At 38.5% G+C, this 21,651-nt stretch overlaps 1 protein-coding gene across 7 annotated transcripts in view; it reads left to right on the forward strand.

Moving 5' to 3' along the window:
- The first annotated feature begins 3,695 nt into the window (after positions 1-3,695).
- The window catches only part of ckap5 (cytoskeleton associated protein 5), a 43,710-nt gene continuing 25,754 nt past the window's right edge, over positions 3,696-21,651 (forward strand). For 2 of the 7 annotated variants that reach the window (XM_086299770.1, XM_086299776.1), the window contains exons 1-11: positions 4,896-6,450; positions 11,503-11,599; positions 14,205-14,398; positions 16,495-16,701; positions 16,948-17,119; positions 17,232-17,364; positions 17,471-17,571; positions 18,959-19,072; positions 19,170-19,274; positions 19,667-19,756; positions 20,274-20,438. In XM_086299770.1, the coding sequence (XP_086155896.1) occupies positions 6,404-6,450; positions 11,503-11,599; positions 14,205-14,398; positions 16,495-16,701; positions 16,948-17,119; positions 17,232-17,364; positions 17,471-17,571; positions 18,959-19,072; positions 19,170-19,274; positions 19,667-19,756; positions 20,274-20,438 (1,425 nt within the window). In that variant the 5' untranslated portion in view covers positions 4,896-6,403. Of the gene's footprint in view, positions 3,847-4,154; positions 4,175-4,895; positions 6,451-11,502; positions 11,600-14,204; positions 14,399-16,494; positions 16,702-16,947; positions 17,120-17,231; positions 17,365-17,470; positions 17,572-18,958; positions 19,073-19,169; positions 19,275-19,666; positions 19,757-20,273; positions 20,439-21,651 lie in introns of those variants that run through there. The other 5 variants (XM_086299772.1, XM_086299777.1, XM_086299773.1 and 2 more) reach the window with 4 other exon arrangements.

The following is a 21,651-nucleotide window of genomic DNA, read 5'->3' on the forward strand; positions in this document are numbered from 1 at the left end:
CTGAGCCCTCACTCTGAACCACAGCACTTTCTGCAGGGACATCACACTTTAAATCACACTAAACTAGTCTTCCTCAGTACTTTCATGCTGACTTATCCATGTTTATTATGCTAATAGGAGACCAAGTTCATACCAACACTTACAAGTTTACAAGTTCATAATAAATCCCTGAACTCAACAGATAAAGCTGCCTCTGCTGTCCTTTTTTTGTTCTTTTGATTGATTGGTCATTTTGTTTTGGTTAGTCTGTCCAACCGTAAAGGCTGTTATGAATGATTGAGAATGAGTCTTGTTAAAGAACCCAGATTGCAGGTCATACATAGCGCTGATTCCCAGCTACGCTGTTTGCAGTGCGTGCCCACTGGTAAATTTATTGCAATTTCTCTCAAACTGGGTGTGACGGTTTGCAGTGTAGTGCTATTTGCCTGCTCCTTTGGTTTGATAGGTCTCATGTGCAGCTGGGATATTAGTAGAATTTATTTCTTTGGCATTTCATTCGACACCTTAGTGCTTAGTTACATAAATGTTTAAAGTATCTTTAGTTATTTTGATTCAGAAACAACACAGAATTATAAGTCAAATGTCTCCTATGTGTGTTGTCCGTTATCTGTGACTGTACTATCCAAGTACAGTCTATCCAAGTCCTCTCTATACTTAAATGTTTCATAAACATTCTTTAACCTCCTAAGACCCGAACTCTTCCACAGCATGCATTTTTAATTTCTCTTTGATATTTGAGCATATTGGGGCCCAATGAATGTAAAAAGAAAGAATTATACCAGATTTTTTTTTTACCTTATTTTTGGTTTTATGAAAAATAAGAGTCACATATGAGGATATTTGTTTAAAAATTTGATAGAACAGTAGCAGAATAATGTCCTTGTAAGTGGATATCAGGCCCTTGTAGAGCAAAATTGAGTATTTTGGTCTAAATAACCCAAAATGTGATGTCCACATATGTGGACACCAGGTCCTAGGAGGTTAAGATACTAAAATTCAAATCAAATTAGAGAGGCTGGGATTTGGTGACTTCGTATAACCAACAACAATATTAGAGCACTTTTCAGCCCAAATTGATTTTGGGCAATCAGTTTTGTCTTATCAAGCAGCTCATACCTGGAATACAATACCCTCGGAAAGAAAGACTATATAACATTCTTTATTTCTTTTTCTAAATTTGTAAAACAGTGATTATTGGATAATCAAACATGACATAATGCCCTTGAAAATCCTTGATTCTAATGTTTTTTGGTTTGGTTTTTTTTTTGGGGGGGGGGGGGGGGTGTAAGTGATTATAGGGTTTGATCTTTAATAATGGTATATGGACATTTGTTTTTGTCACACGTTTTATGTTCACACGCTTCTAAATGTTTGGTTTGTTGCTTTATTTAATATGCCATTAACCTGCCAGGGATTGCAGATGAAATAGTCTGTGGGTAAATCTGGCATATTTACATGATGAGTTTAAGTGCTCATGTTAATTAATAAGTATTTTCCCTTTTAAATAAACACAAACATTTACAAATTGTATTGATAATCACAGCCATCATTAAAAAAATAAACTGTGAATGGCCCTTGGTGTGCTATGTCCAGCTGATATTGAAATGTGTGTACTCATGTAATTAAAACATATGAACAAATGAAATGAAATTATCTCTACTCTTTACCTAGGCAGAGGGCAGTAGGAATGACAGAAATAACAGGACTATGTGTCTATTGTATATTTTGCGTTATTTTACATTTTCGTCACAAAAACTCACCAAGGTTGATTCCTGGTGAGTGCAGGCCACTAGTGTCTGCTGTCAAGTGCCCACATCTGTCTTACTGTGGAGGGAACTATAAAACATTGTGTAACATTTTGATAGAGATCAATAAGTCACCTAAGCTCACTGCTGTCTGTTGACAGCAATACTCTGGTGAGTTTTCTGTAAGTGATATTTTTACTGCTGTTAGTTGCTGGTCTACATTACTGCATTACTTCTTTGAAGTATAAAAAATATAAATTGTATAAGTATAAATTTTTATCTGGTGTGAGAATTTAATCAAACCGTTTATCAGAGTGAAAATGCAATACTTTTTGGACAGTAGCGGGCATAATGTTAGCTTAATTGTCAGCTGTTATTGTTGTCAACAACAGCAACAACCCACAATGAACGGGTCCAGACCGGTGTCTTGCCAAGGTAGGGATCCCGACAGTTACCCCTGTGTCGGGAGCATGCGCTGGACTGTCCAAATCACGGACAAACAGTATCCGTCATTCTTGATTTTTAGTTCGCAAACACTTCTTATAATGACTTATTACTACTGAAATTTTGGAGGTTTTAGCTCTTTATACAATCAAGTTACAGAAGGATACATATTACCAGGCAAAATGTCGTCGGTTTGTTGAAATAATCCAGTCCGATAATACCTGAGAACAATAAATGTATAATTTCTGTTGTAACCCACAAACTGAACGGTAAATTAACGACATTCATCTTTTACTTTCTCACTAAACTAAAACGTCACGACTTCCACGTGTGGTTAGTTGAAATGGAGGCGAAGTCAACTGGATCCGCTTTCCCCTGCCCAGCGCGTACTCCACATGCAGGGGAACCTAATTCCTTCAGAGATACCTACCTTTACCTACCTTGACACGACACAATCATTTTATGGTGGCCATCAAATTCTGCACTGAGCTTTGGAGAGACTTTTATATATCCTTTATTTACCCGGATACAATGTGTCGTTGACATTAAAAATGTGATTTTCGAAAGAGATCAGTCAATGGATCAAGCCAAGAGGGTAGCAGAAATTGTAACAAACATAACACCACAGTTCTACAAACTTACTTAAAGTGACCAAAAAGGACTGCAGAGGACAATGTGGGTACAAATACGCAGAGTTATAAAGATACTTCAACAACAGGTTATTTCTTTCTTCTATATATAACCCAATCATAAATCATGTTCACTACTGTCTATTTACTAATATGAGTAAAAATATTCGAAATACAAAATACACATAAAAACATCGGAAATCGGTTTTTGGCATAACATCGCTCATCACTAAAGTTTAAAGGGCGTACACGAAACAAACAAGTAGTGTTTACATAGACAATCGTAGTTTTGAGATAGACTTAATTTCAGAGTAGCCAATGAAATCTCTTCTGAGAAAGCAATGCACGCGTTGTTCCAATCAGCTAAGGAATTTCACACATTGAAGGCGGAGCATATTTCAAACGCAACCAATCTCTCTCCACATCTGTCTCCGTCTAGTGAAAAACAAAGAAGCCCATTAGATGAATAAGTAGTCACATAAGTAAAATTTCACTGTATAAAGGTAGCATTTTGTTTGTGTGCTGCTTCTTCACTGTCCATGACAGGTTGCTTATGCAGTCGGACTAAATATTAAAAGTGATTCAGCACTGGAGTGACGTCGTCGGGGTGGTGTCCCGCTCTCCGCTCCGCCTCCGTCTGTCCGGCTCTGGAGAAATTTGAAAAAGCTGAAAGAAGTTGGACGTATTTAGCGAAATCGGAAGTGGGCGTTCATTTGTGTTTAAAATAAGAGTTCAACACACGCATATTCCACAGACAGACAAACAAATATTTTCATATCCCAGCCCAGAAATACTTTTTCGAAGTTTTTCTTTTAACGAATACGCAATTTCTGTAAATTATATTTATAATTTGAATTAGATAAGAAACAGCGCAACTGTCTGTTTTATTCTGTACCGGAAATAGTGTTGAATCTCCTTCGAGGCAGGGAAGCACTTGTATAAAACTCGGCTGGACCCCGCTTCAGTGATCTTTATCATCCTCATCGAATTGGGGAAGCAGCATCGTATTTTTTAAAAGACGCAAACAGGTATTATGTTGAAGATTTTAAATATTATTATTATTTTAAGCAACTACAAATCAGGTTTGAATCGGAGCTAGTTGTGATGTAATGTGTGTAGCTGCGAACTGCGCTGTTAGGCCTGGTTATGTTGGCGGGGATGGAAGGTTAGCTTGTAGCCTTCTTTCTAACCAGCTAACAGCTATTACCAACCGACAATAAATTAACGGCGAGGTTTGACTTTGAAAATAACTTATGCATAATACAATTTTGCACGACATGTTTAACAATGTTTATTTGTCATTAGCGATAGCCGTCTGTGTTGATGCGGGTTGGACCTGAATGAGCGGTTAACGGGGTAACGTAGCAACTGTCACTGTTGTTGCTAAGTTAGCTAGTTAATGGCCCTCGGTAACTAACGTTAGCAACTAACGACCGCTAGTTATGTTATGCTGGCCACTCCCAGTCAAACCGGGAAAGCAAACAATCGGTGATGTGGTTAATAACCAAAGTGATAATGACTGGTTGGGTGTATTTAAAGGGGAGTCTAGTTGATAAAGGTTAGCTGTGCTCATTTGGTTGTATTTAAGTTTGCATTCTGTAATACTGAGAGCTAGAGGTGTAGTGCTGCTTTTTTTTTTGAGTAGGAGAGCTTATTGATCACACGTATTGAGTTGTAATTTGTTTCTAAGGCTATTTCACTAAAGTCACAAATTTACATTACTCTGACCTGAGAAAAGCAATCAAATGTGAGACTGAATTTAAGAACTTCATCAGTTTTTACATGCTGTTTACAGCTGTTTCCTTCGTGGATGTCTTCTTTTTCCATTCTTTCCTGTTGGGTAGTTGTCAATTCTTTCTCTAACTCATCTCTCTCCCTGACCTGTTCTCTGTGTTTTGGATCTCTACCTTTCACAGCGTTAAGCTCGTTTTCCATTAGTACCAACTTGGATCGACTCTCCACGGTTTTTAGGGTTTTCCATTAGGTCATAGTACCTGCTCGGCTGCAGTTCCAAGTGATTTGAGCAGGTACTAAAATGTGATGTCAGACTGCATGCCACTGATTGGCCGAGTCATGAGAGTAGGGCTGAACGATTATGGAAAATAATCTAATTGCGATTTTTTTTGCCCCAATATTGCGATTGCGATGCGATATGCGATTATTTTTTAAGGTCTTTGTCTTCTGTATTATTAAACAAAGACAAGCAATACATCATATAGTATGGCCAATACTATATTACATTAATTTTAAACTGTTCTTTCCTGGAAGACAGACCTCTGTTATGATGACATGAGGTGATGCATGAATTGATGACTGACATTTTTATTTAACTTCTTCAATCACAACAGTATATTTGAACATACACAATAGTTTATTTTTAGCTTACAAACATCTGAGCATAAAGTGCTGACAAGGAACCCTGGTGTAAACATTAAAATGAAAGTCAGTACAATGTGCAGATTGCAGAAATATACATAAAAAAAAAATCAGTGGCTTTACCACACTCAGTTTTTCGACATCTGTGAACTACTAGACAGTCATTCAATTAAAAAATAATATTAAATAAATAAAACTAATAAATAAAAAATACACACATCTTACTGATCTCTGCAGTCAGTAACATTACACATAAAGTGCAAACATAATAGCAATTGTATAAACACACACACAAACACGCCTTTAAAGTTTAAAGGCGTGAAATTGGACGGTCTAGCCTTCTGATTAGCTAATCAGAAGGCTAGTTCTGATTAGCGTCACCGCTGTCTCGGTGGAGTTTAATAAACTCGGCCGTCTGCTTCTTGCTATCTAAAATATAACCAGACACTGGTGTAAATTCTCGACTGTCTCATACTTCTGTTTAATAAGTTTTCTGTTTGACGTTTAGTCAGCTGTGTGAAAACCAAGGAGGAACCCACCCGGGGGATTAATAAAGTTTTATTTTATCTAATCTAATAACTTTAATCTCAGCCAAACCGATTTACTCACGAACAAACAAAACACTGAAAAAAGCCCAACAATAACATTTTTAGGTTGTCTAAGTGACTTATATATTACGTTTAACCCGAGCAGCGAAACTCCGCGGTGATCTGAAAATGATGTGCCGGGAGTTGTGCCGTTCTCGGCCGCATCAGTAATCCTCGAGCTCCCGGCTAGCTGTCGAGCTGGTGGGTAGCAGACGCCTCTGAAAACGTCGAAGCACTTTTGCAAATATGGGATATCTTGATAAACCGAGCAGATATTTGATGTTTACACAACTACTTTCTCGCCTGAAAATATGTTAAAAGTTTATTTTGTGACCCAGAAAGATTAGTATGAGTAATTTTAAAACTTAGTAGCGGCCGCCATTGCTGGAAACTGGAGTTTGGCTGGGCCGCGCTATGAATTCTGGGATATGGTAGTAATTTGGACAGCCTTATAATCGCAGTATAATCGCAGCCTTTGCGGTTAGAAAATTGCACTTGATCATGTCGCGATATTATCGCAAATGCGATATATCGTTCAGCCCTACATGAGAGCGTCTCATTCACGAAAATCAAAACTGCAGTCTTTGAAACTCGACAACAAGGGAAATGGCTACAAAAAACAATGCCATGGTCCCAGAGTCCGATGAAAAGCTACAGACTGAGCAGCAGGTATGTTCTTGCCTTGAACTCCATCTTTGTTGTAGTGTTCGTGTCGCATATTAATTACATCACTGGACACTCTGCAGCATGGCTATGACGACAACCACAGATATTCGATGGTACTTGATTGCAAACCAGTTGATCTGAGTCGATCCGAGTAGGTACTAAAGGTAAAGGAGTTTCAAAGCCAGATTTATAGATTTATCCAACAGCCTAATTGATTCATCCAGAGGACACCTGCTTTATATCAAGCGCTTCAACTGTTTAAACCTAGAATCTCTTACACCTGACTTGTACGATGTGCATAACACAAAACGTTATTTACTCTCAGATCCTGACACATCCCTGTATTGAATTTAGAAGGTAACTGTGTCACATGCTCAAGTGTGCCATTGCCCTTGTTTTTTCTTGTATGCCAATGTGTGGTATATTAAAGTCAGCATGAATATTGCAACTCCATTAAAGTGGTTTGTGGTTTTCATCAGCCAGATTGTGCTACAGTAAAGCTCTCTTTCAGCATTAAAAAGCTACTGTCAGGATATAAGAAAGTGGTGCAAAGTGGTTTGGACTGAAAAGTGTGGAAACGGTAGATATTTTATTTGGTTGGCCTTGTTGCATATGTATTTATATGAATTTCCCTTTAACAGGACACATTTTTCAGAGAACAGTTATTAAATAGATCCTACAAACATGATTAATTAGGATTTTTGCATTCAGTTCCATTGTAAATGTAATAGTGATATTTTGGTGGTGGAATTTGTGATGGTTTGAATCAGAGGAGGAAATGTTGTCAGAGAGTGCCCAAGTGTCACCAGTGGATGCCTCAAAGCTAGCAAAGGTTTTAGTCATATACTCACATTGTTAAAACTTTGGCTATATACTGTACAGAATATGATTTTATGTCATGGCAAAGGCTGTGAATTTGGAGAGGGAGCAGTCAGAACTGAAGCGACTGTACTACCAGAAGGAAATGGCTACAGCATTAGAGACATTGAGGGCAGCTACAATGACCTCTGAATCCCACAGCCAAATAGGAATTGTGAAGAGGCTGCTAGGAAAGCCACAATCACTAAATACCTGCGGAGAGTAAAGCAAGTCCTAAGGAGTCAGCTGAATGGGAAGAACAAGATCTAGGCAATCAACACCTACGCTCTGCCAGTGATTAGACACCCTGCTGGGATAATAAGCTGGTCAAAGGAGGAGATGGATGCCACTGACATCAAGACAATGAAGCTCATTACACTGCATGGAGGGTTTCACCCCAAATTCAGTAGCCTGAAGGCCTTTTCACATAGGCTCTGAAACCCATTAATTTCTATTGCATGTGTCGCACGATAACGGTTTCCTGCTGAATTAAGCAAAGTACAGCGTAATCTTGCCAGCAAGGAGTTCTTGCACAGCATCTGTACTGTGACGTGCCTTTGCATCACCAATACAAATGAAGCCAACAACCACTTGATGAACAAAAACATTCAGTGCATATCAGAGTTCAGTGAACTTTTTGACAGAACTTTATGTGTGTATGTAGAGACCTCCAGAGCCTTTGAATAAGCCATTCCTTTCAACAGTTTTGGGGACCTCGGGAGAAAAGCAGTGTTGCGGAAACTACTGTGTCGAGTATGACCTGGAAGTCGTGATGTTAAACTGGGACATGCTCTTTAGGGTTGTTGAGAATGACCGAGCTAAGGTTCTGTGGGACTTCCAAATACAGACAAACTGATGTTGGCTAACCAACCGGACATAATATTTGTGGATAAACCAAGGAAGGCAACTGTAATTGATGTTGCTATACTAAGTGAAAGCAACAAAGGATCATGAGAAGCTTGAAAAAAGTACCACAGGCTGAGAGAAGAGCTTGAGAAGATGTGAAGGCAGCAGTGCTCCCATTGGTAATCACCGCAGTGACCCCAAGCTGGACAAGTGTCTCCAGCAGATCCCAGAAACAACACCCAAGATCTCTGTCCAGAGGAGCGCAGTCCTAGGAACAGCAATGATGCTACGCGGGACCCTCAAGATTCCAGGATTTGGGTAGAGGACCCGAGCTTGAAAGGGGACATGAAATGCTACACATATTAAGCCTAACTTGCATCATAGAGCCCTGCTCTCAAAAACTGACAAATCTAACACTGTCTGTGTCTGGATTTAAGAAATAAGTGCTTAAAGTTTTAAAAACATTTTAGCGCCATCTTCTCTCAGTGTAGAACATTACGTCACCAGGTTGGTTGTTTGGTGTAGGCTTGCATTAGTTAGTTATTAGTTCTGTCATTAGTTGGATAACAGAGTGGAAAGCAAGGGGACTAAAACTAAAAATCTATTTAATGGGATCACTTTTGTGCTGCCCCTGGATATAACAATGTTAAAACAAAAGATATACTGTCCACTTCCACTGTCTGGCTGTCTTGGCTTTCCAAACTCAGCTTTTCAAAAATTTTACATTGGTTCAAGTGTGATCAGTGATCAGTCCAAGTCAGTTTGCAACTGTTGGCACAAAGGTGAGATGCGCCCTCCAGTTTATAGTGCTCCCAGAGTATTTTAATTTATTCAAAATATTCATATCTGGTGTCCCTGTTTTGGCATATCGCCACACTGTGTGTGTGTGTGTGTGTGTGTGTGTGTGTGTGTGTGTGTGTGTGTGTGTGTGTGTGTGTGTGTGTGTGTGTGTGTGTGTGTGTGTGTGTGTGTGTGTGTTCCAAACCCTAGTATTTACCTGGATAAGCCCAAATCCTGCTTGGTAGTCCAGGGTTAAGGCCTTAAGAAACCAATGAGTGATGCCATGGTAGCTAAGCCAACTTAACAAAAAGTCAGAGCTCTGTTGAGCCATCATTCTTTTAACCATAGCTAGCGATGACTTCATGAATTTCTTAACAGCAGGGACGTTGTAAGTTAACTTTGAGAATCCTTTAATGGAAAATGTCAATAACTAATAAAAGCATTTTGAACCATTTATCGTATTCTTCAATAATGGATCATGCAGCTTAACTGTGCATGCATCATGCATTATCAACATTATAATCTAGAGAGAGCCCATCTACCTTTCAGAGAAAGCTAATTTCCAACCTTTTTATCTAAAAAAATTCTTGAAAGTGTTGTTGCAAAACTGCTAACTGATCACTTGCAGAGGAATGGTTTATTTGAAGAGTTTCAGTCAGGTTTCAGAGCTCATCACACTACAGAAATCATATTAGTGAAGGTTCCAAATTATTTTCTTTTTGCATCTGACAGTGGGCTCATCTCTGTGCTTGTCCTGCTAGACCTCAGTGCAGCATTTCATACGGTTGACTGTTATTTTATTACAGTAATTAGAGCATGCTATAGGTATTAAAGATACTGCACTGTAGTGGTTTGAATCACATCTACCTAATGGACTCCAATTTGTTCATGTAAATGGTGAGTCCTCTTCGCACACTTAGGTTATTGAAGGAGTTCCACAAGATTCTGTGTTAGGACTAATTAAACTTAAATTATGCATGCTTCCCCTTAGCATTAGATGGCATAGCATACATTTTCCATCATTTGGTACTATATAAATAAAATTGCATTGAAATTAAATTGAATCTCTGGGCGTTTCCCAGTGGAGTTTGGTGCTTCATCTAGCCAAAGAAATAGCCACATTATGTACATTCACTTCTTAACCCAAAACCAAGTGCCTCAACTGATCTGGACCATGATAATGGTGTCTGTTTGGGCGTGACCTCAATTGCTAAATTAATTATCAATGGGCAAATGTACTGTAAGTCTCTTTTCCCCAACTTTAGTTGCTATCAAATGACAGTTACCATTAGCTGCCATTAGCATAGAACACTACGCTGTACTTGCTGCTCCTCCTCCTTTCCTTTTTCTTTTTCTTTCTCAGAATTCTGCTACATCTATTTCTGTTGACTGTACAGTGGGAAGATGAGGCGATCGAACTGTAGAACATTATCCACTCTAGATACATTAGCAGATGGTCATAATAAATTTTTAACCAGTTGCTTAAAGCCTCACTTTCCCACTATGTACCACATTGTTTCTGAACCACTGTTTGCTTTTTCTGTCATATGGACTTCATCTAAGATGTTTGGTTGAGTCATTTGTTTAGTTTTTGCTTTTTAGAGGTTGCTAAAATAGGCCCTGCCCCACCCCACCTCGTTTTTTTAAATATATTTATTTTTTAATAAAGGTATTAAATTGTAATTTGAGGCTGACTGACTTGTCAGAGATGCCCAGGCTTGTTTTGTGTATGTGCAAAGGAATGTAAACAGATGGCATTGGTAGAGTATAGCTTGCTATGATATTTTTGTCACATAAAAAAATTTATACCAGGATTATTGGTATAGGAAGAGATCTGGCTGATGTAATGGAGAGAGGGAAGATGGATGAATTGTGTGTGTGCAGGAGACCAGGTTGAATACAAGCAAGGCCAGATGCATTGGAGGTGGATTCATTGAATTTCTAAACTTCTAGCTTTCTTCTGGGTTTGACTCCCCCCTCCCCCCCACCACATAGCTGACTTTTTTTTTTTTTTTTAAATTAAGCATTGCCACAATCAACTGGTCAGTGATGTGCTTTACCTTCGTAATGCTCTAAGCTTGTAAATTTGAGTTAAAACTGAGGGGTTTCTTCCAATATATACATTGTATAAAAACTTCAGCAAGAATTTGAGCTCTCACTTGAGAAAAATCTAAAAGAAATTAGTTTAGATTTTAGAAAAAGAGTTCATGCTCACAAAGCAGAACATGTATCTACAAGGTTATCACAGCATTTCCAAGTGTGAACAACTGGAGTGTGAAGTATTATCAAGAAATTCAAAGAGCCAGCCAAGAGTCTTCAGATGATGGCGCAAGTAAACCGCTTTAGGCTTCCAGTGTGCACAAGAAACTCTTATACGTATTATTATAACTGGTGCACTTTGGTGTTGGTTTGATGTTGATGGTGTAAAAGTCCCACTTATCATAACTGCTGGTTAGCTTACAAAGTTAGAGGCTTCCCAGATTAATTAGGATATCTGGATAACAAGGACTTTAATTTTTTTTTTCTTGGACATGCCGTGTAAATGATATGTGTGTGTGTCCCACACCTCAGCAGTGTACCTTTGGGGAAGCTGAGTCCCCAGGCAGCCACCATGGGGGACGAGAGCGAGTGGATGAAGCTCCCCATTGACCAGAAATGTGAACACAAGGTGAGCCTCTCATTTATGCTTGTCCTCTGTGAATGTATTTATTTTTTTCCTTCAAAAATATTTGTAAATGTTTCTACACAGCTCTTTTACTTGATATTTGATTTTTAATAAAAGTTATTTCACAATTTGTCTTGATCCATGTAAGGAAATTATAAAAAGTTTACTGTTCATCTGGAATTGGCGTTTTCAGCGGAAGAAACGTTTTGTCACTCAAGATGAAACACATTTGCTCAGTGCTGAGAGTGGTCCTGTTGCTGAGGTTGGAGTCATCCTGTAATCTCTTATGAACTACCTCCACTCTGCTGAAACTTCTGTCCACAGTTGCTCTGCTTCTACATCTGCAATGTTGTTTCTAATTCAGGTTTGGTTGACACACGCAGCTTAGAGGAGCTGTTTGGGGTACTGCAGCTGTACGCCCCAGTACTTTAGAAGTGTGTGTGTGTGTGTGTGTGTGTGTGTGTTTGTTTGTGTTTTTTTTTTTTCTTTAAGTGGGTTTTTTGTGTATTAATAGCTACTATAGCCTGTTTTACAATAGTACCTACTTGAATGGACTCCGTATGGTTCAACAGTTTTCTCATTAGGTTATTGTACCTGTACAAGGTACTTATTTTAGTACCTGCTTGCCCGAGGTTCCAAGTGATCCAAGCGGGTACTAAAATCTGACGTCGTCAGACTGGATGCCACCGATTGGCTGGTCAGTAGCGTCACACGATGAGTCATGAGATCATCTTGTTCATGAAAATCAAAACGCTCACTTTGGTAACCCAGCAACAGGGAAATGACTACAAAAAAAACCCCCAAACAATAATATGGTCCTTGAGTCTAACGAAAAGTCACAGACCAAGCAGCAGCTATATTCTTGCCTCGTAGTCCACCTTTGTTGTAGCATTCGTGTTGCATATTAATTATGTCGCAGGACGTTCCGACATGTTGCTATGTCGACAGTCACGTACTCAAGGCAGTATTATTTTGTACTGGAAAACCTGTCGAGTTGTGGCGATGTGTGGTGGTTCGATCAGAGTAGCTACAAATGTTAAAGGGGCTTTTATTTCTTTGGAAAGAACCAAAGAATTTCGTTTTCTAGTTTGTGTTCTTTAACACATTTCTGAAATGTACATTATTTTTCAGTTTTGGGTAACCTTACCTTATTTTTATTTTTTATTTTTTTAATAACCTCTGGCAGTTCACCACTTTGTACTATTTCAAGTTATTCATTGGACTTGAACGACTTGAAATGCAATAAATAAGTATTGACTGATGTGGGGAAAAAATGATCATATAATTAAAATGGTTCACCTTGTTAGATCTGAAATCTGGACTATGCTGAGATTAAGCCTCCGTTTTATTCTGGTTGTAGCCACTGGAAGATGATACAGCTACTCAGGCAAACGAACCACTGGACATGGTTAGCATAATCAGCTGGAATATGTTTTATATAGAAGTCCCCCCCTCCTGAGCATGAGAGCCACAATTTTTCTTTTTTATTTTGTTTGGTTTTTTTTTTTTTTTCTCTATACCAAACAAAAGGCTTTTAAATGAACCACACCCTGAACTCAATGTGATTAGTGCTTTTGTGTTTAACATGGGCAGGAATGCCATTGTGGTGTTGTAGACTGTACAGAGAATGTGAGCAATCCAAGTTTCTAAAGCTAAAACGAAACTGCACCCTTTTCCTTTGTTATTCTCTTTTAGCTCACAAATAAGTTTGACTGAAAAGCCAGCAATCACTGTGCCTACAGTAGATTTAATAGGCATATGGAGCATACAAGGATATACACTTTCTAACTGATGTCTGAGATTTTTCTTAAGGCAGTTCACCTGCGCAGAAACTTGAAACACTGTGTATGTCCATTTAGTTTGTTGTTTGTGAAAGCATGACTGAATAGGAATATTTGAATGGTTTTTAATCATGATTTTATACCATATCACTACATCAACACAAACTGTACTTTCTTGCTCCCCCCCCCCCCCCTTACAAGAGTGAATTGACAAAAACCAAGCAGTAGTAGCAAATATGGATGGAGCCACTTTGCATCACACACTGCTTAGTGAGGCCCTCTTATGAAGCCTCAAGCTAAGCATTGGCATCGCCATTCCTTCATCTCCCAGCATAATGGAATTCATGCTGAGTTACATGAAGTCTTGTGATGCATGAGACTGAAGAAGTCAGTCGAATGAGTGACAAATGTTTCTCCCACTGAAAATGCTGCATACGAATCAACTTTTTGGGATTCTGGAGAATCCTGTCTGCCTCCTTAGAATTACTATCATTTAGAATGTTTTAGCATTTAAATTGATAAGACATGTCAGACTTCAAGGATTCATGTTGTATTTTTAGTTTTAGGCTGACTGGTGATGCATGATTTATCTAATTTGGCTTTTTTTTTTCTTTTTTTTTAAATAAAACCAAAAGCAACATGTGAGATCAATGTGTGATGTTTTAAGACTATTTGATCTTGGGATTGCAAAACAAATGTTTTGTCAATATAAGTTGTCTTGAGTATCTTTTATCCTTTTGCATCATTTAGCATTATTGTCCAAACAATGTATGAAAGTTGGAAGTAAAATATGGTGACAACACTAATTCTCAGTGTGTTTGATTCAGATTTGGAAAGCCCGCCTGAATGGTTATGAAGAAGCACTGAAATTGTTCCAGAAGATAGAAGATGAAAAGAGTCCAGAATGGGGGAAGTACCTGGGACTGATTAAGAAGTTTGTCACAGACTCGAATGCAGTGGCTCAGCTCAAAGGTCTGGAGGCAGCCCTTGCCTTCATTGAGAATGCCCACTTTGCTGGAAAGTAAGTAACAGTAACAACAAGAGTTTCTCCTGCAATTTCTTTTAAAAGTCTGGAAAAACCCAAAACTGTGCCTCTAAACAAAGAACAGGCTTTCTTGGTTTTACATAGTCTGTTGTGTGTTGAGTTGCACTGCAACAACAGTGGTTTGCCTTGTGATTCAATTAATGTATAAAGGTAAACTGGACTCAAAGATGGTGCCAGTTAAATTGGTGGTGCTTAATGGTTATTAGTTTTTCCCTTGCTAACAGCAGCTTTGGACCTAGTCTGTAGAGTTTCTGTTAATCTGATGAAAATATAATTGTTCATCAGAATGCAGACTTAATTTGTTGCCAGTAGCCTGCATTTATCTTGAACTGCAGAAACAGTACAAGGTTTTTACTTTTGTTTTGCCAGAAAAATGGTGTTTGTGACCACAGAACAGAGTACATTAATGCTGAAATTCAATACAGAAATCTGCTGGGTATTATTTTTTGCTGTAAGCAATTAAACACATTATTTGAGGGTCAGATTTTTACAGCATTGATTTAAGGCATTAATATGATTTGAGGGCAACAGTCTGCACTGACAGAGCCTCGCCTCTGTCAGTGCGCCCCAGGGTGGCTGTGGCTACAATGTAGCTTGCCATCACCAGTGTGTGAATGTGTGTGTGAATGGGTGGATGACTGGATATGTAAAGCGCTTTGGGGTCCTTAGGGACTAGTAAAGCGCTATATAAATACAGGCCATTATTGTGGTGCGCTAATGACAATTAATAGTTGTTTTTAAGAAACTGTATTGCTGGTGTTGATTAGTAAAGTGTCATTGTTTGTTTGGCTAATCCCTCACATCGCTAACTGCAGTCCTATCTGTAGTGAGTGATATAGCCCTAGAAATTGTACCACATGATTTTGTGAAAATTTCTGATGATGAAAAGGTGTAAGTACATTTGTAGTCAGATGTTTATATACATTCATCATAGGCATGAATGTCAGGATAAAATGAGGCTTTTAACAATTTCATTGAACATGTACAGCATGCGTGTTTAATTATTTTTATTTTATTTAACTAGGAAGATCCTATTGAGATTAAAAAAAACTTTTTTTTTTTTTTTTTTTTTTTTTTTTTTTATTTCTTCTATGACATCAGAAACAGCAGTATGCGACATTACGTGATGGCAGAGCTTCAGTTCATCCTTTGTCATTTTTTTTTTTTTTTTTTTTTTTTAATAAATAGGACAGGGGGAATGAATGAGAGAGAGAGAGGGAGAGAAAGAAAGAAAACCCAAGGGGAGAAGAGACGGTGAGAAGGGGGGGGAAGAGAAACAAAAAAAAAACAAAAAAAAAAAAGTTTTTTTTAATCTCAATAGGATCTTCCTAGTTAAAACTTAAAAAAAACTTTTTTTTTAAGGGAGACCTGGCCAGGAGAGGCAGCAGCAAGTGTGACACAGTTACAAAAATTACAAAGTTAAACAAACACACACACACACACACACACACACACACACACACTTGCTGAAGGATGAAATTAAAAAACATTGCAATTTATAAAATAGAAAACAATGAGCAAATATTTAGATTTTTTTTTTCTCTTTTGAATAATTATTGCTCATTAATATGACACATATTTATTTTTATTGGATTACTCAGTTAATTGATTGGATAATCAATAGATTAATTGATTAAAATAATCAATAGCTGCAGTACTACTCTTTTCCTTATGGTGTGTTCGGGGGACATATTTTTATGTTCCTGCTATGTCGTTATAAATTTTGAGCACCTGGTGAAAAAATGTGTTTTTAAAAACAAACAAACGTAACACAAAAACGTAACCTACGTGGAAGCTGAGGGGTAGCACTGGCGGCTGCGAAGATCCTTTTTTGGTATTCAAAAGTTTGAGTCAAGTTATTAAAGAATAATGAAGGTAGCAGTAAGGCAGCGAAACTCTTTATTAAGCAGTAGTAGCACTGATGAAAGCGTGCCATTTTGTGTTTGGGCCACACACTACTCCTTATGGAGAGGTAATTATGGCCACATGCTATCATGAACTTGTATATCTATCTATGTATATGCCTATATCATTTTTTGTTTGTTTGTTTTTTTGTCTTTGTCACTCTATAGGACGACAGGTGAGGTAGTGTCTGGTGTGGTGACCAAAGTGTTCAACCAGCCAAAAGCACGGGCCAAAGAGCTGGGTATGGACATCTGTTTTATGTACATTGAGATAGAGAAGGCTGAAGTGGTTCAGGACGAGCTGCTCAAAGGACTCGACAACAAGAACCCCAAGATAGTGGTGGCATGCATCGAGACTTTAAGAAAGGCTCTCAGGTTAGTGTAACTATACTGAGAATCCTTTAATGTATAGACACAGCAAATGTAGTATGTCATGTTAATGTTGCCTGTCAGGATAAAGCTCTAGCTGCCACACAAGACCAAATAAACAAAAAGCATTGACTAAGTTTGATCAAATTGCTCATTTCTAACCACTGGAATCAAATTGCTGTAAGTCAGTCTATGTAAGTGTCAGTTCTGTAAATGACAATAATCAAATGTCATGTAATTGTCTTTTCACAGTGAATTTGGGTCTAAAATAGTAACATTGAAGCCAGTAGTGAAGATTTTACCCAAACAGTTTGAGTCTAGAGAGAAAGCTGTGAGAGATGAAGCCAAGCTGCTTGCAGTAGAGATCTACAAGTGGATCAGAGATGCTTTGAGACCTTCACTTCAGAACATTAATTCTGTACAGGTGGGGCCCATTATTACACACATTTTGCACACGTTTCATTCATTTTTGTTCATTTCAAGGCATGATAAACTGAATAAACCTGTCTTTTTTTTTTTCTTTTTTTTTCCTGCAGCTCAAAGAACTAGAGGAGGAATGGGTGAAGCTACCTTCATCTCCTCCCAAACAGACGCGCTTCCTGCGCTCCCAGCAGGACCTGAAAGCAAAGTTTCAGGAGCAACAGGCTCAAGGAGGAGAACAGTCAGACGGTAGGTTTATAGAGTAGAGAATTGCTTCTTTGACGTGTTGTTAGATAAAGAGGAGATAAGTCAGTCATAGTGTGATATTGACTTTTTCTTCCCCCCAATCAATCAGGAGATGATGGAGAGGAATTGGTGGTGGCAGTGGATCCTTATGAGCTGCTGGAGCCTGTGGAAATTCTATCAAAGATGCCCAAAGACTTCTATGAGAAAATTGTAAGTTTACGCAGCTTTCAGTTCAAAAACCTTCCCAAACATCAAAATAAGGTAATGGACATGGTCAGCAATAATACTCAGGTAGGCTGTAGCATTTAAATGATCTTCTTTTGGTCCTACAAAGCCCAAAGACAGTACCCCCCACATCAATACAACTATAACACCAGCAACCTGAATTGTACAATGAATGGATCAGTCATTCATGTTGATAATGGCAAAATTTGACCCTACCATTTGCTTTCAACTGATCCAAGCTGGAAAAGAGTAGTTGGACCTCTGGAAGAGTTCCCAATATGTTTTATACTCCACCTAGGGGGGTGTTTATATACAACATGGAAAAGAGCCACAGGAACAACTAGGGCTGTGCAATATGACCAAAATCTCATATTGCGATATAAGACATTTATTGTCCCCGACAACAATATATATCACAAAAATTTTACATTTTCTGTTAATTCTTTGAATTTCCGGTCACTTGACTTGAGTGAAGTGTTTTCAGCTGGCGTCGTGTACCTGGAGTCCAGTGTTACATAAGTTGAAACGGCCACAAATTTCTCTTAGTATTTATTACATGGCGTGATGCAGGGAAAACTCTGTTCTAAGGTTTATTTTTTAGCACCTGACTGCTCTTTTTAGCTCCTCGTCCGTAAACACTCCACATACCTTTTCATATGATTCGGTTTATTTTGAAAAATCTCAACAGGATCTTCAGCTTTATTGTGAAAGGTTTATGTGGAAAATAAACAAGCAGACAACGGAGCCACGCGATGGTTTTACCTTCGTTGTTGCTAACGACAACTCATAAAAACAGGCGCTTGTCCGTCCGTAGTGTGGTTATACTAAATATAAGAGAAAGAGAGAACTTTAAGAAATTCTACAGTGACCATCAAAACGATGAAAAAATATTGCCGTAAACAGTTTATTTTGCGACACCACGAAACAAACGATAGTGTAATGTGAAAAGATAGATGTTGTCATATCATCATCTGATATATATCGTGATATTGAACAGCCCTAGGAACAACTTGTTAAAACTGTTTTTATATGACAAGGTTACAAGCTGCAGTAGTTGAAATGGGGCATTTTCTAAAGAATATAACCAAGACAACCCAATAAGAAGAAAGACAAATATAACAACTTGCTTCTCTAACATAGAAGTGACGTAATTGACCTTCAAATGCATCCTTTGAAGGACACAGCTCATAAATTGGGACATGGTTATTGAGCTCCCCCGTCTGCCTTGGTTTTTCTGTTTTTGTGTACCAACAGGCCTGTTTTTGTTAGTTGTAATTATTAGCATATTAAAATAAATATTCAGTTCAGGTGATGGTACAATCGTGGAGTTTAAATGCTGTTTAATAACGTGTGTTTGTTCTGTCTATTGTAGGAAGCTAAGAAGTGGCAGGAACGAAAAGAGGCACTGGAGGCTGTCGAGGCTTTGACCAAGAACCCCAAACTAGAGAACGGAGACTATGGAGACCTTGTCAGAGCCCTAAAGAAGGTAAAGGTTCAAAGTACTCTTGAGTGGCTTCAAAAAGCATTTTTTCTCACAGGTTTGGGTTTCGCGATTGTCTCTTGACAAGTTTACTGTGTTCTAGGTCGTAGGGAAAGATGCTAACGTGATGCTGGTTTCAATGGCAGCTAAATGTCTGGCAGGACTGGCTACTGGACTGAGGAAGAAATTTGGAACATATGCAGGACAAGTAAGTTGAAGTGCCTTTTCTTGATCTAAATAATAGCACATTTTTGAGAAGAGAAAATGTTCTCTTTAACCTTGAAACACTAAACGTATGCTGTAGGCTGAAATGATCAGCACAGCAACTTTAGGAAATAAAACAAAAAACAAAAGTGTTTTATTTCAATTTTTTTTAAATTCCTTTTATTCATTAGGAATAAAAACAAACAAACATGATGCAAAGCTGTATAACAGATTGAGGTATCATAGTTTTCTCTAGTGTTGGATGCTGCACAGCAGTCATAAGTTTTGCACTTTTAAACTGATCTGTTTGTTTGCATCTTATATCACCTGTTTGTAAATGTCATCGAATAGGCTGGCCCAGTTTGTTACTTTCTAATGTGAGATGTGTCTTTTAAGGTGGTTCCAACCATTCTAGAGAAGTTCAAGGAAAAAAAGCCACAGGTTGTCCAATCCCTGCAGGAGGCAATTGATGCCATCTTTCTCACTGTGAGTAAATTCTTTACATCTCATTGACAACAGACTTCAGCATGTAAATCTGACTGAAAAACCTCTAGTCCTTGTTATGTGTACTTTCACTTAACAGCATAGATCAGCATGTTCAGTTTTTAGCCGTCGGCCATAAAAGGCTGTTTGGTTATTGTCACCACCCCCACTAGGCCGGTGCTGTGAACAACTAAGTTTGTGAATGCAAGAACGAGGTGACGTAGGAGCTTCAAATTGATACCGAAGTGCATCCACTAAGAATCTTGGATGAGTTTGAATCTCAGTGACCTTCTGAGGTCAAGTTTTCATAAAAACTTGTGAATTCCATAACTTGAGATCAAGACGGCATAAGATTTCGAAATTGAAAACATAAGTGTGTTGACTTATAGCTGAGAGGTAGCACTGGCAGTTGATGGTGTTCTTTATATTATATGCATTTTCCCCGTAGTTATAAACTTAGAACTTAAACTCCTGTTAATTGTAGAGAATTTCACTGACTGCAGACTTCTCCCCCCTCCAGACAACTTTCCAGAACCTGTCAGAGGAAATCCTGGCTGTGATGGACAATAAGAACCCTTCAATCAAGCAGCAGGCCTCTCTTTTTCTCGCCCGCTCCTTCAGACACTGCACACAAGCCACATTGCCCAAGAGCATCCTCAAGCCTTTCTGTGCTGCTCTCATCAAGGTGACTTAAGAACTGCAGCATTACAGTGTAATGCCTTTTAGGATGAACCTATAATTAACCCTTTCATGCATGAATTACAACCTCAATCAGGATTTCTCCAGAACCTTGAGGGTTTTTTTTTTTTTTTTTTTTTTCAATAAAAATCTTTTTCTGCAGTTTAATGTCAAATTGCACTCTGAAAAAAAAATCATGGTACAAGTAAGCAATTGGAGTGAAAAAATAAATTGTGAAATCAATTTATAGACCAAAATGTATTCTAAACTTTTGACTCAAAATAGCCACCTTTGGCAGATATAACGGCTGAACATACCCGTGGCATTCTTTCTACAATAGAAATCAAATATTCTTCAGAAAGTTCTTCCCATATCTGTTGGAGAAGTTCTCATAAATGTGTGGCACTTGCAGGTTGCTTTGCTTTCACTGTTCTGTCCAGTTCATCCCAAACAAGCTTCAGGTTTGAACCCCTGACCAACTAGGCACATATCAGAGGGTATTGCAATGCTGTGGTAGCCATTTTGGTTCAGGGAGCCTCCCACTCTGTACAAGTCAGTGATCCTGGATCCAGCAAAACAGCCCCAGACGGTCACACTTCCTCCTCCATGTTTGACAGTTGATGCCACACACTGTGGAACCATCCTCTCGCCTACTTAGCGGCATACAAAGATCCTGCATGATGAACCAAAGATTTCAGATTTTGATTAATCAGTCCGTAATACCTTCTTCCAGACTTCAGTAGTCCAATGATGGTGTTTCATGGCCCAGCAAAGCCTCTTTGTCTTATTCTGACATCTTAGCAATGCCTTTATTGCTGCAACTCATCCTGTCAAATCTGCAGCTCAAAGTCTTGTCTTTGAAACTCAGACTTGCTTACTACCACCACTATTAAGCTGTGCTTGAAGCTGTTGTCCTGTGAGCTGCTTATCACACAGAAACTTGTCCTCTGGTTCAGTGGTGGCTTTGGGTCTGCCAGACCTTTTCCTGTCAGAGTTTGCCCCAGTTTCTGTGTGCCCTTTGGAATCACTGACACTTTGACTTTCTTTGCAATTTGTCTGTAGGAAAGACCTGCATTTATAAGTGTTATAATGGTCTGTCTCTCTTCAATCAATTCTATTGTTAATTGCCTTTTTCTCTCAATTTTTGTAGCAGTACATTACTCCTGCAGCACAATACTGCTCCACTGATGCTCACGAGGGTATGGTACCACAGTGTGTTC

The sequence above is a fragment of the Aulonocara sp. 'chitande type north' Nkhata Bay genome, linkage group LG7 (genome assembly GCF_057382095.1).
Source record: "Aulonocara sp. 'chitande type north' Nkhata Bay isolate Kocher_YH1m ecotype deep benthic linkage group LG7, A_spYH_male_GT1.1, whole genome shotgun sequence".
Classification (NCBI taxonomy): Eukaryota; Metazoa; Chordata; class Actinopteri; order Cichliformes; family Cichlidae; genus Aulonocara; species Aulonocara sp. 'chitande type north' Nkhata Bay.